This window comes from Coregonus clupeaformis, chromosome 34 (assembly GCF_020615455.1).
Source record: "Coregonus clupeaformis isolate EN_2021a chromosome 34, ASM2061545v1, whole genome shotgun sequence".
NCBI classification, from domain to species: Eukaryota; Metazoa; Chordata; class Actinopteri; order Salmoniformes; family Salmonidae; genus Coregonus; species Coregonus clupeaformis.
Genome location: NC_059225.1, coordinates 41,662,456 through 41,676,819, shown reverse-complemented (window position 1 = coordinate 41,676,819; position 14,364 = coordinate 41,662,456). Strand labels below are relative to the sequence as shown.

At 40.8% G+C, this 14,364-nt stretch overlaps 1 protein-coding gene across 1 annotated transcript in view; it reads left to right on the top strand.

Moving 5' to 3' along the window:
* The window catches only part of LOC121539663 (WD repeat-containing protein 43-like), a 39,014-nt gene that overhangs the window by 16,335 nt on the left and 8,315 nt on the right, over positions 1-14,364 (top strand). Inside the window, exon 15 of the mRNA XM_041848331.2 lies at positions 3,211-3,274. Within this exon, the coding sequence (XP_041704265.2) occupies positions 3,211-3,274 (64 nt within the window). The remainder of the gene's footprint in view (positions 1-3,210; positions 3,275-14,364) is intronic.

The following is a 14,364-nucleotide window of genomic DNA, read 5'->3' as shown; positions in this document are numbered from 1 at the left end:
TGATAGTGAAGACATCTCAACTATGAAATAACACATGGAATCATGTAGTAACCAAAAAAAGTGTTCAAGACATCAATATATTTGAGATTCTTCAAATAGCCACCATTTGCCTCTGACAGCTTTGCACACTCGGCATTCTCTCAATCTGCTTAACCTAGAACGCATTTCCAACAGTCTTGAAGGAGTTCCCACATATGCTGAGCACTTGTTGGCTGCTTTTCCTTCACTCTGTGGTCCGACTCATCCCAAACCATCTCAATTTGGTTGAGGTCAGGGGATTGTGGAGGCCAGGTCATCTGATGCAGCACTCCATCACTCTCCTTGTTAAAATTGCCCTTACACAGCCTGGAGGTAGGGGTGGGCGATATGAGCTAAAATTCATATCACGATATTTTCCACTGTCCAGACGATATCGATATGATATCACGATATATGACGTAAAAAAATATGAATCACATTTTAATATCCCTTCTTGGTTAAATTATATTAGTTAAGGAAAAATATGTATTTGAACCTTATATAACCAGAAAGAGTGAGGCATTGGACCGTATGGACCTGAAAAGTTTTTATTTGTATTGTGCAAACATGCATTCCGTAAACATGAGGTAGGTAGGCCTATATATATATATATATATATATATATATATATATATAAATTAGATATTAAGTAAAATTAAATAAAAAATAACAGGAGATAAAGAAAATAAGGTAATTACAAATTCAAATACGTGTGTTTGTTTTGGCTACGGTCCGTAGATATGTAAAAAACTAACCATTTGAAACTAAACCTTTCAAGCCTCAACCATCAATTATCAACAATATCAACAAATCTTCACTAGAACTTTCTTCACAAGTTCCGTGCCAGGAATACCAGCATGTTGACTGTTTCTGGCTTTAGTGCTATTGTGAGGCTTATATAAGGTTCTGTGGTACGACTTGACCATAGATCGGCAGTAGTGGAGAAGAATGGAATGTTATTTATCTCACTGTAAACTCTGTCCCAGCATTCTGTGTAAAGCTGTGGCAGGCATTTTTGGCTAAAATATTTGCGGCTCGGGATCTCATATCTTGGGTCCAGAGTTTGAATCAACTTTCTGAACCCCTCTTTCTCCACAGTTTGAATCGGGTACCATGTCCTTCGCTATGTGATTTGTAATCGCAGCTGTGATGTCTATCCATTTTTTGCTCGTCTTCTCATAGCAAGTACCGGCAGCAAATGATGATATAATTGATTGTTGAGTGCGAGTCTGGCTTGTCTTCGGGCGAGCTCCTGGGCTTACTGTCTCACGCATTCTGGTGCATTGTTCATACTCACGGACATGTATGTTTTTTAAGTGATTGAACAGGTTGGTCGTGTTTCCACCTTTTGCTAAGACAACACGACGACACAACTTGCATAGGGTAGTGTTTTGGTCGGGTCGGAGATTTTAAAGCCAAACCAGTTCCAAACAACAGAGGTGCCCCCTTTTCTTCTTAACCAATTTATCCTCCTGCTCTTGAGCAACATCAATTTCTGTGTTTTCGCTCATCCTGGATTGTAAAGTTTTCCCCCAATAGTTAACCTGCCTCCTAACTGCAGCTGCCTGCACACTTCTTTGTTGCTAGCACTACATGCGTGCAACAAGTGCATGCGACGTGCGCTCATAAAAATAGGTCAACATATTAACATACATTCTTTTATTCGTAAGAACCAAGAAAGGTTGGATAAAAAAAAAAAAAAAAAAGATGTAGCTACTTAGTACTATCACTCAGTTGAAATTTGGAACAAAAAAATATTGATGCAAAATTCGAATTTATGAATTCTGAATAAATCGCGGTATCCATGATATTGCTAAATCCATATCATGGCGCGGCACAATACCGGTTTTTACTATCAAACCGGTATATCGCCCACTCCTACCTGGAGGTGTGTTGGGTCATTGTCCAGTTGAAAACAAATGATAGTCCCACTAGGACCAAACCAGATGGGATGGCGTATCGCTGCAGAATGCTGTGGTAGCCATGCTGGTTAAGTGTGCCTTGAATACTAAATAAATAAGTGTCACCAGCAAAGCACCCCCACACCATAACACCTCCATGCTTTACAGTGGGAACTACACATGCAGAGATTTTCCATTCACCCACACTGTGGTTTGATTCAAAAATCTGTTTGGACTCCAAGCCAAAGGGCACATTTCTACCTGTCTAATGTCCATTGATCGTGTTTCTTGGCCCAAGCATGTCTCTTCTTATTGGTGTCCTTAAGTAGTGGTTTCTTTGCAGAAATTCGACCATGAAGGCCTTACTCACACAGTCCCCTCTGAACAGTTGATGTTGAGATGTTTCTCTTACTTGAACTCTGTGAAGCATTTTTTTGGGCTGCAATTTCTGAGGCTGGTAACTCTAATGAGCTTATCTGCAGCAGAGGTAACTCTGGGTCTTCCATTCCCGTGGCGGTCCTCATGAGAGCCAGTTTCATCGTAGCACTTGATGGTTTTTGCGACTGCACTTAACTTTCAGATTCCTTAATTTTCAGTATTGATTGACCTTCATGTCTTAAAGTAATGATGGACTGTCGTTTCTCTTTGCTTATTTGAGCTGTTCTTGCCATAATATGGACTTGGTCTTTTACCAAATAGGGCTATCTTCTGTATACCCCCCCCACCTTGTCACAACACAACTGATTGGCTCAAACGCATGAAGGAAATAAATTCCGCAAATTAACTTTTTAAGAAGGCACACCTGTTAATTGAAAATTCATTCCAGGTGATTACCTCATGATGCTGGTTGAGAGAATGGCGAGTGTGCAAAGCTGTCAAGGCAAAGGGTGGCTATTTGAAGAATCTCAAATATAAAATACATTTTGATTTGTTTAACACTGTTTTGGTTACTACATGATTCCATATGTGTTATTTCATAGTTTTGATGTCTTCACTCTTTTATTATTCTACAGTGTAAAAAAATAGTAAAAATAAAGAAAAACCCTTGAAAGAGTAGGTGTCCAAACTTTTGACTAGTAGTGTATGTATGAGGATTAACTAAGTCATTGCACAACTCTTGTGTAAAAAGGGGAGGAAAGTCTGAGGCCACTATTAGATGCATCCTGTTATAATCTGCAGTCCTGTGCTCAACATGACAATGCCCTCATTGGACAAATTAAACTGTCCAGTCAGTGTTTCCCCACTTGTGACAACCACTGTCTCTAAACCATTTCTCCCCTCTCTCCACCAGGTGGTGACAAGCGACAGCGGCATCAAAGACGTGGACCACACGGCCAAGCTGGTCTACGAGGAAGGTAATGGCCGCACTGCTCACTTTGTTTTTTTTCTATTTTCTCTTTCTCTTCGTGCATTCACTCACTCTGCATTTCAGTTCCTTTAAGTGGCTTTTTCCCTTCATATCCTTTACTTCATTGACACTGATTTGAAAACACAGGATAAGCAGGAGAGCAATTTTTCATCTAAGTACAAATGAAGTGAGGAAAGAAGCAATTTTGATGAAGCATCTATCTGTATGAGCTCTTGTCCAATCAGATTTGTCTCACAAAAAATATACTGTAAAACTTGTATTAAATGCGAGATCTCAAATAGCCACCTGTGCCTTTTTAATAGCCGGGCAACAGCTCACATTTCAACAAATAAACACCTGTTTCAAATAAATGCCGGTGTATTGTTACTATTTTTTAAATTATTTTTTAATTTTACCTTTATTTAACTAGGCAAGTCAGTTAAGAACAAATTCTTATTCACAATGACGGCCTACACCGGCCAAACCCGGACGATGCTGGGCCAATTGTGCGCCGCCCTATGGGACTCCCAATCACGGCCGGTTGTGATGCAGCCTGGAATCGAACCAGGGGTTCTATAGTGACGCCTCAAGCACTGAGATGCAGTGCCTTAGACCACTGCGCCACTCGGGAGCCCACTATGAATTACCAATACTTTTTTTACAAGATTTAATATTTGATTTGTTACATTAAATGATGTAGTAATGACTACAAAAATTATGGCAATCTGTTTTTATCGTCAGAAACTGCTAGCCATTGGCTGATAACAGCTGAGAACTGCTACCTAACTGGCAAAGACAAAAACGGTCAATAACTTCGAGAGAACAGTAAGAACTGCAGAAAATGCACAGTCAGAGTTTGTGTGTATGTACACTACCGTTCAAAAGTTTGGGGTCACATAGAAATGTCCTTGTTTTCCTGAAAACATTAATGAAATGAGTTTGAATAGGAAATATAGCAAAATGAATAGGGAATGTAGTCATTGACAAGGTTAGAAATACTAATTTTTAAAGGAAGTAATTGTTTCCTTCAAACTTTGCTTTCGTGAAAGAATCCTCCATTTGCAACAATTACAGCCTTGGAGACCTTTGTCATTCTCGTTGTCAATTTGTTGAGATAATCTGAAGAGATTTCACCCCATGCTTCCTGAAGCACCTCTGTCAAGGCTTGATGGGCACTTAAGTACCATACGGTCAAGCTGCTCCCACAACAGCTCAATAGGGTTGAGATCCGGTGACTGTACCGGCCACTCCATTATAGACAGAATACCAGCTGACTGCTTCTTCGCTAAATAGTTCTTGCATAGTTTGGAGCTGTGCTTTGGGTCATTGTCCTGTTGTAGGAGGAAATTGGCTCCAATCAAGCGCCGTCCACAGGGTATGGCATTGCAGAATGGAGTGATAGCCTTCCTTCTTCAAGATCCTTTTACCCTGTACATATCTCCCACTTTACCACCACCAAAGCACTCCCAGACCATCACATTGCCTCCACCATGCTTGACAGATGGCATCAAGCACTCCTCCAGCATCTTTTCATTTGGTCTGCGTCTCACAAATGTTCTTCTTTGTGATCCGAACACCTCAAACTTCGATTTGTCTGTCCATAACACTTTTTTCCAATCTTCCTCTGTCCAGTGTTTGTTATTTTGCCCATCTTAATCTTTTTATTTTTATTGGCCAGTCTGAGATATGGCTTTTTCTTTGCAACTCTGCCTAGAAGGTCAGCATCCCGGAGTCACCTCTTCACTGTTGACGTTGAGACTGGTGTTTTGCGGATACTATTTAATGAAGCTGCCAGTTGAGGACCTGTGAGGCGACTGCTTCTCAAACTAGACACTAATGTATTTTTCCTCTTGCTCAGTTGTCCACCAGGGCCTCCCACTCTTTCTATTCTGGTTAGAGACAGTTTGCGCTGTTCTGTGAAGGGCGTATTATACAGCGTTGTACGAGATCGGCAGTTTCTCGCATGGAATAGTGTTCATTTCTCAGAACAAGAATAGAATGACGAGTTTTAGAAAAGGTATTGTTTCTGGCCATTTTGAGCCTGTAATCGAACCCACAATTGCTGAAGGCCGGTTTTATTGCTTCTTTAATCAGCACAACAGTTTTCAGCTGTGCTAACATAATTGCAAAAGGGTTTTCTAATGATCAATTAGCTTTTCAAAATGATAAACTTAGATTAGCAAACAATGTGCCATTGGAACACAGGACTGATGGTTGCTGATAATGGGCCTTTGTAGATATTGCATAAAAAATCAGCCGTATCCAGCTACAATAGCCATTTACAACATTAACAATGTCTACACTGTATTTCTGATCAATTTGATGTTATTTTAATTGTCAAAAAAATTGCTAAGTGACCCCAAACTTCTGATTACGGGCAGACCCTTTTACAGTACCATGTTGCATCATTATTCCCAGCACATTCTCTTTGACTGGCTCTTGACACTGAACTATTGTTATCCAATCTCTGTCCCCAAATTGTTGCCCCGGAGTTTCCCCTTTCTGATTTAGGATTTGCATTCCAGCACATTTGCATACCCTGAGTCAGACTTGCTAATACACCGCAGGGCAAGCCAAACCACGATTACTCCTGTTACCTGGCAACCGATGCCACAGTGGTGGCGTTCTATTCAAAGCCCCCCACAATTATTTTCAGCTAACACTCTACACTGTTTCTCTCATTACAGTGCTGTATAAAATGCTTTAATGAACCGCATAAGAAAATGTATTTTCATTAAATTAATTAGACGACGCTGCATAGTTCCAATACTCTTGCCAATTGTTTGGCTTCGCAGGTTCATAAAAAGAAGTTTATAAAAGGTGGCTGTGGCGCTTGTTGAACGTGAGGTTGTTCCAAAGGTGCGCTCTGAAGCCTGTTGCTGCGTGTTGGGGATGGAGTGTGGAGCGAGTGAGGAAAGCCCTGGAGGGGGTGGGAAAGAGTGCAACAGGTTGCCCTTTCTAGATTATCAGGGCAGTCAGTTGTAGGGGATGTTCCTATTTGCGTTTCAGGTCAGGAAAGCAGGCTTTCTTTTTTTTACGGAGTGGCTGCAGATGCGAATCTGATTTTACCTGGTCCCTTCTTCCCGACAGCTAAATGTCCCAAAGCTTCTGCACAGGTGCTGGTTTCTCTACTTTATGCACAGTCTCTGCTCTACTCGTAGAGAACAGGATACTCTGGCGAAGGGTGCATGTTTAATAAAGTTGGATCAACGCTGAATCAATGTCTGCAAGATTGCATAATGATAGTGTTCTACATAACAGATGTGAATATATAGGGATGTGACGATTTAACCGATACGCTTCAGTCCCCTATTCAAATGTTTAAGATGCGAGCGCATTGGTCCACGGAACCCAAATGATCCAAATGTAGCATGCATCAGTCAGAACTGATTCAAACGTTATGAATCTCTGGATCACACTTTTGTTGTTGCTCGAATTACACATTCTATCTACCTTCAGAAATACCTATTTTGTTACAACTGTGTCCTCTTTCAGTGTCGAACTGCACGTAACTGTCCAGTGATTGATCTACAAGTAATTTTGCATGCGTGCTGAACAATCCCAGGCATTATCAGTAGCCTAGCCAAACTGCACAATGTGCTCAGTTTCACTCGGCTGACCAACGCACGGTAGGCGGCCTGTTCCTGATCTTGCACATCTGCGCAGCACCTTCCGCATTGAAAGGCCAAATGTGTTGCGTGATTAGTCTTTTTTTTTTTTTTTTTTTGAGTGACAACCTATGTAATTTTCTGTTATTTAGAGCTATGCGTTGTTGAAAAATGTTTTTTTTTACTGGAATAAAAGTAAGCTACAGGAGACGCAACTCATATGGCTATACCTGCTGAACAGGGCTGACAGTTTATTTTGATTCTTCAGGTTCACCATCTACAGTATTAAAGTTTGGGGGGTGAAATCCCAATTTGTGCTATATATTCATTGGCTATGTCATAGCTAATTTGTAAATGATAAATAGTTCCTTTAGAAAGTATTCATACCCCCTTGACTTAATCCACATTTCAAATTCAAAAAGGGTGAGTTATTTTTTTTTTTTAACACACAATACCCCATAATGACAAAGTGAAAACCATGATTTTAGAAGCTTCTGCAAATATATTGAAAATGAAATACAGATGTAACATTTACATAAGTATTCACACTTTCAATAATTGGTAGAAGCACCTTTTGTCAGCGATTTACAGCTGTGAGTCGCTAGAGCGCGATGGGACAATGAAATCCAGGCTGGACATGGAAATCCCGGTTGGCCAAACCCTCCCCTAACCCGGACGACGCTGGGCCAATTGTGCACCGCCTCATGGGTCTCCCGGTCACGGCTGGCTGTGACGGTTGCTTAAAAACAAAAAAAACTCTAACCCTGACATTAACGATTACAAGCATACCATAACAGGATGCAGCCACCACTGTGTGAAACTATGAAGAGTGGTGCTCCGTAATGTTGTATTGGTTTTGCCCCAAACATAACACTTTGTATTCAGGACAAAAAGTGAATTGCTTTGCCACATTTTTTTGCAGTATTACTTTAGTGCCTTGTTGCATACAGGATGCAAATTTTTGAAAATTTTTTATTCTGTTAAGGCTTCCTTTTCACTCTGTCAATTAGGCTAGCGATGTTGATCCATCCTCAGTTTTCTCCTATCACAGCTATTAAGCTCTAACTGTTTTAAAGTCACCGTTGGCCTCATGGTGAAATCCCTGTGCGGTTTCCTTTCTCTCTGGCAACTGAGTTAGGAAGGACGCCTGTATCTTTGTAGTGACTGGGTGTATTGATACACCATCCAAAGTGTAATTAATAACTTCACCATGCTCAAAGGGATATTCAATGTCTGATTTTTATTTTTACCCATCTACCAATAGGTGTCCTTTGCGAGGAATTGGAAAACCTCCCTGGTCTTTGTGGTTGAAGCTGTGAGAAATTCCCTTCTCTACCTCATCTCTGTACCTCACACAAAATGTAGTCATTCTAAAATCATGTGAAACACTATTGCACAGTGAGTTCATGCAACTTATGTGACTTAAACACATTTTTACTCCTGAACTTATTTAGGCTTGCCATAACAAAGGGGTTGAATAGTTTTTGACTCAAGACATTTAAGCTTTTCATTTTTAATTCATTTGTTAAAAGAAAAATAACATAATTGCACTTTGACTTTATGGGGTATTGTAATCCATTTTAAATTCAGGCTGTAACACAACAAAATGTGGAAAAAGTCAATGGGGTGTCAACTTTCTGAAGGCATTGTATTAATACATTAATCTGCAAAAATTTTAATTAGTGGGTGATGGTTTACAAATTCAGCACACGTGGGGTAGACAAACAGGCTACATTCCCCCATCTGTGGTAGATGCCTAATCTCCCTTATAGCTCAGCTTCTGTGCCTTCATACACCATAGACATGCATCACACACCTGACAGATCTATCTCATGAGCTCCAACAGCAGATTTGAATTTAGAATGGAAAATGTATGTTTATGCAACAAATGTTAGTGCATCGATTCATTCTCTAATCAAACCAAATCGCACCATGTGTCTAGATGCCTATTGAATCATCTTGGAAGGGAAATATGCACATCCCTAATAGCAAAGTGTGTATATATAGGGACGTGGGTCTCATTTCATGAACAATTTGATACGCGTCTAGATACATGGGCTCTGATACAGGAATGATGCGTTTTTAGTTTGAAACGATTTGGTTTGATTAGTTTTTTTTTTCTTCTCCATGAATATAAATGTTTCCGTTCTTAAATTATCTGCTGCTGATGAGAGCTCAGGAGCAGGGCTTCCGAGCTGGATCTGTCTGCGATTACTTCTCTAAACTGAGTGGCCCTCTGTTAGTGTGTGTCAATGGTGTGTAGGTTCCGGAGCTGAGCCATAGGAGAGACTTATCTACCTCCCCACTATCAGATTAGGGGTAGTGGCTGTTTATGCTCCCCCCCCCCCCACAGACACACACACTTTTTATCTGAAATCACCATCACCCACTGATTATCTTGTCATTTAAGATTAAGTGTTTTGTGCTAGTACTGTCTGTCTTTAGAAATAACCATGGCATTTAGCGAATTTAAATATAATGCAGCTTTGGTTTTTACCCCTGTCTCAAAAGCAAATGGTTTAGACCGTTTGTCATCTTACTGAGGGCTTCTCCTGCTGTGACCAATGAATGTGACCATGCGCCACTCATAAAAAGAAAGCTGTCCTTTATGAAATTACCCTCATGTAAAAATGACAAAATACACTTTTAAAGCAGAACTATAATTGAACCTGAACAATCTAAATAAAATCTGAATGCTTAAACCCCAATCAGCAGTTGGATGTGAGTTGCGTCCACTCCGGTAGGCTACACAACTCTGTTAAAACAATTTTCTACACTAATGACCCAGTCATACGCAGTTTCATGCATGAACGTTTGAAAGGCTACTGAACTGAAGGAGAGGGCTCATCAATTCAGTCACAACAGTTAAGAGGGGTTTTCGGAATAAAACGCCAACATTAGTGAACCGGCGAATCGGAACCTTTTGTATCGGTTCCCTGACTAATGAATGCTTAATTTGGATCCGTTTGAGCTCCCGCAGACCGACGCACTCGTATCTTTAATATTTGAACCGGGGACCGATGCGTATCGGTGAATCGTTACAACCCTAATAGTATAATGTTACTGTAAGACAAACGGCACCTAATTTCTTGAGATTTTAGGATTGTGCGACTGGTTACATTTGTCATGTGGCCAAAACTCAACAGCACGCGCCACTTGGCAAAATATGCTTTTAATTTAAACTAAACACAGGTAGACTATATGCTACAGTTCGTTAACACAATCTGCTCTCAAATTGGCTCACTGTATATAATTCAAAACACTGAAGGCTACTTCAAAGCAACACTGCATAACTCTAGATCTAAATGCATATCCCCATGGAACTGACTGAGATCAAATGGGTATGCAGATTAGGGCTGACCCCAATCAGTCGATTGGTTGGTAGTTACGCTGTTGCTCAACCAAGATTATTTTAGCTGAGTGTATATGTATGCGCCCATCTCAGTGAACTAATCCATTGCGGAGGCCTAGACTAAAAGCCAATTTATGCTTGATCCAAAAATGTGGTCGCAGGCTCCATATAGAGGGTGTGGCACAATTGCGGAGCCTCCAGAGGCATGCAGATGCCAAATTGAGCTCCGTACCCCATCGCTATGCGCCTCCCACATTTTTTTTTACAATGTGGAGGGCTCAGTATAGCTCCGCATTGGCATGATTGGTTGACTGTAGGTGGGGGCGGTACATCCTGTAGAAAACAATTGGGGAGAGAAAGGGGGTAAAATTACCAAAATAAAAGGAGGAAAAAACTAACCTTATTTACATAACTATTCAGACTCTTTGCTATGAGACTTGAAATTGAGCTCACGTGCATCCTGTTTCTGTTCATCCTTGAAATGTTTCTATAACATGATTGGAGTCCACCTGTGGTAAATTCAATTGATCGGACATGATTTGGAAAGGCGCACAAACCTGTCTAAGGTCCCACAGTTGATGCATGTCAGAGCAAAAAAAACAAGCTCAGAGACAGGATTGTGTCGAGGCACAGATCTGGGGAGAGGTATAAAAAGAATCTCTGCAGCATTTGTTTTTGTATTTATTATGGATCCCCGTTAACTCTTCCTGGGGTCCGGCAAAATTAAGGCAGTTATAGAATTTTTTTAACATTACAATACATTATAACAGATTTCACAACACACTGTGTGCCCTCATGCCCCTATTCCACTACCACATATCTACAACACAAAATTATCGTGTACGTGTGTATAGTGTATATGCATGTCTGTGCTTATGTTTGTTGCTTCAGTCCCCTCTGTTCCATAAGGTGTATAAAAATAATAGATTTCTACTGCTTGTATCAGTTACCTGATGTGGAACAGAGTTCCGTGTAGTCATGGCTCTATGTAGTACTGTACGCCTCCCATAGTCTGTTCTGGACTTGGACTGTGAAGTGACCTCTGGTGGGGTGTTCATGGGTGTCTGAGCTGTGTGCTAGTCGTTTAAAGAGACAGCTCGGTGCTTTCAACATGTCAATACCTCTCACAAATACAAGTGTGATGGTCACTCTCTCCTCCACTCTGAGCCAGGAGAGATTGACATGCATGTTATTAATGTTAGCTCTCTGTGTACATCCAATGGCCAGCCATGCTGCCCTATTCTGAGCCAGTTGCAATTTTCTTAAGTCCCTCTTTGTGGCACTTGACCACATGAATGAACAGTAGTCCAGGTGCGACAACTAGAGCCTGTAGGACCTGCCTTGTTGATTGTGATGTTAAGAATGCAGAACAGCGCTTTATTATGGACAGACTTCTCCCCATCTTAGCTACTGTTGTATCAATGTTTTGACCATGAGTTTACAATCCAGGGTTACGCCAAGCAGTTTAGTCACCAACTTGCTCAATTTCCACATTTATTACAATATTTAGTTGAGGTTTAGTGAATGATTTGTCCCAAATACAATGCTTTTTGTTTTTGAAATATTTAGGACTAACTTATTCCTTCCCACCCATTCTGAAACTAACTGCAGCTCTTTGTTGCAGTTATTTCAGTCGCTGTAGTAGCTGATGTGTTGAGTCATCCGCATACATACACACTGGCTTTACTCAAAGTAAGGGGAAGTAAGGGGCCTAGACAGCTGCCCTGGGGAATTCCTGATTCTACCTGGATTATTTTGCCGAGGCTTCCATGTGTTCTGTTAGACAGGTAACTCTTTATCCACAATATAGCAGGGGATGTAAAACATACAAGTTTATCCAGCAGCAGACTATGATCGATAATGTCAAAAGTTGCACTGAAGTCTGACAAAAAAGCCCCCACAATCATCAATTTATCTCAGCCAATTATTAGTCATTTGTGTAAGTGCTGTGCTTGTTGAATGTCTTTCCATATAAGTGTGCTGAAAGTCTTGTCAATTTGTTTACTGTAAAATAGCATTGTTTCTGGTCAAGTTTTTTTCCAAAACTTTACTAAGGGTTGGTAACAGGCTGATTTGGTTGGCTATTTGAGCCAGTAAAAGGGGCTGTCCTTTTCTTAGGTAGGGGAGTAACTTTTGCTTCCCTCCAGGCCTGAGGGCTCACACGTTCTAGTAGGCTTCAATTGAAGATATGGCAAATGGGAGTGACAATATCGTCCGCTATTATCCTTAGTAATTTTCTATCCAAGTTTTCAGATCCCGGTGGCTTGTCATTGTTGATAAACGCTTGTCTTTCATAATTTGGTCAGATATAGTTGGATGTGTAGTGTCAGCGTTTGTTGCTGGCATGTCATGCCTAAGTTTGCTAATCTTGCCAATGAAAAAAATCATTAAAGTAGTTGGCAATATCAGTTGCTTTTGTGAGGGATGGAGCGGAGTTTGCCTTTTTTCCCTAAATTTCATTTGAAGGTGCTCCAAAGCTTTTTACTGTCATTCTTTGTCATCTTTCTTTGTTTCATAGTGTAGTTTTATTCTTTTTATTCAGTTTAGTCACATGATTTCTCAATTTGCAGTACTCCTGCCAATCGGTTGTGCAGCCAGACTTATTTGCCATTCCTTTTGCCTCAACCATACAATTTTTCAATTCCTCGTCGGTCCATGGGGATTAAACCATTTTTACAGTAATTTTCTTAATGGGTGCATGCTTATTAGTAACTGGGATAAGCAATTTCATAAATGTGTCAAGTGCAGCGTCTGTTTGCTCCTCATTACACACCACGGACCAACAAATATGATTTACATCAACAACATAGGAATCACTACAAAACGTATTGTTTGACCTCTTATACACTATTAGGCCCAGCCTTTGTATCTTTTGGTTTTCCTAGATATGGCTACTATATTGTGATCACTGCATCCAATGGTTGTGGATACTGCTTTCAAGCACATTTCTGCAGCATTAAAGTTTTGATCAAATGTTGATTTCATCTGTGCTGTTTAACTACCCTGGTAGGTTGACTGATAACCTGAACCAGGTTGTAGACACTGGTTAGTTTGAAGCTTTTTCTTGATGAAACCCAGTCAATATTTAAATCACCCAGAAAATATACAGTGGGGATAAAAAAAGTATTTAGTCAGCCACCAATTGTGCAAGTTCTCCCACTTAAAAAGATGAGTGAGGCCTGTAATTTTCATCATAGGTACACATCAACTATGACAGACAAATTGAGAGAAAAAATCCAGAAAATCACATTGTAGGATTTTTAATGAATTTATTTGCAAATTATGGTGGAAAATAAGTATTTGGTCAATAAAAGTTTCTCAATACTTTGTTATACCCTTTGTTGGCAATGACACAGGTCAAACGTTTTCTGTAAGTCTTCACAAGGTTTTCACACACTGTTGCTGGTATTTTGGCCCATTCCTCCATGCAGATCTCCTCTAGAGCAGTGATGTTTTGGGGCTGTCGCTGGGCAACACGGACTTTCAACTCCCTCCAAAGATTTTCTATGGGGTTGAGATCTGGAGACTGGCTAGGCCACTCCAGGACCTTGAAATGCTTCTTACGAAGCCACTCCTTCGTTGCCCGGGCGGTGTGTTTGGGATCATTGTCATGCTGAAAGACCCAGCCACGTTACATCTTCAATGCCCTTGCTGATGGAAGGAGGTTTTCACTCAATCTCACGATACATGGCCCCATTCATTCTTTCCTTTACACGGATCAGTCGTCCTGGTCCCTTTGCAGAAAAACAGCCCCAAAGCATGATGTTTCCACCCCCATGCTTCACAGTAGGTATGGTGTTCTTTGGATGCAACTCAGCATTCTTTGTCCTCCAAACATGACGAGTTGAGTTTTTACCAAAAAATTCTATTTTGGTTTCATCTGACCATATGACATTCTCCCAATCCTCTTCTGGATCATCCAAATGCACTCTAGCAAACTTCAGACGGGCCTGGACATGTACTGGCTTAAGCAGGGGGACACGTCTGGCACTGCAGGATTTGAGTCCCTGGCGGCGTAGTGTGTTACTGATGGTAGGCTTTGTTACTTTGGTCCCAGCTTTCTGCAGGTCATTCACTAGGTCCCCCTGTGTGGTTCTGGGATTTTTGCTCACCGTTCTTGTGATCATTTTGACCCCA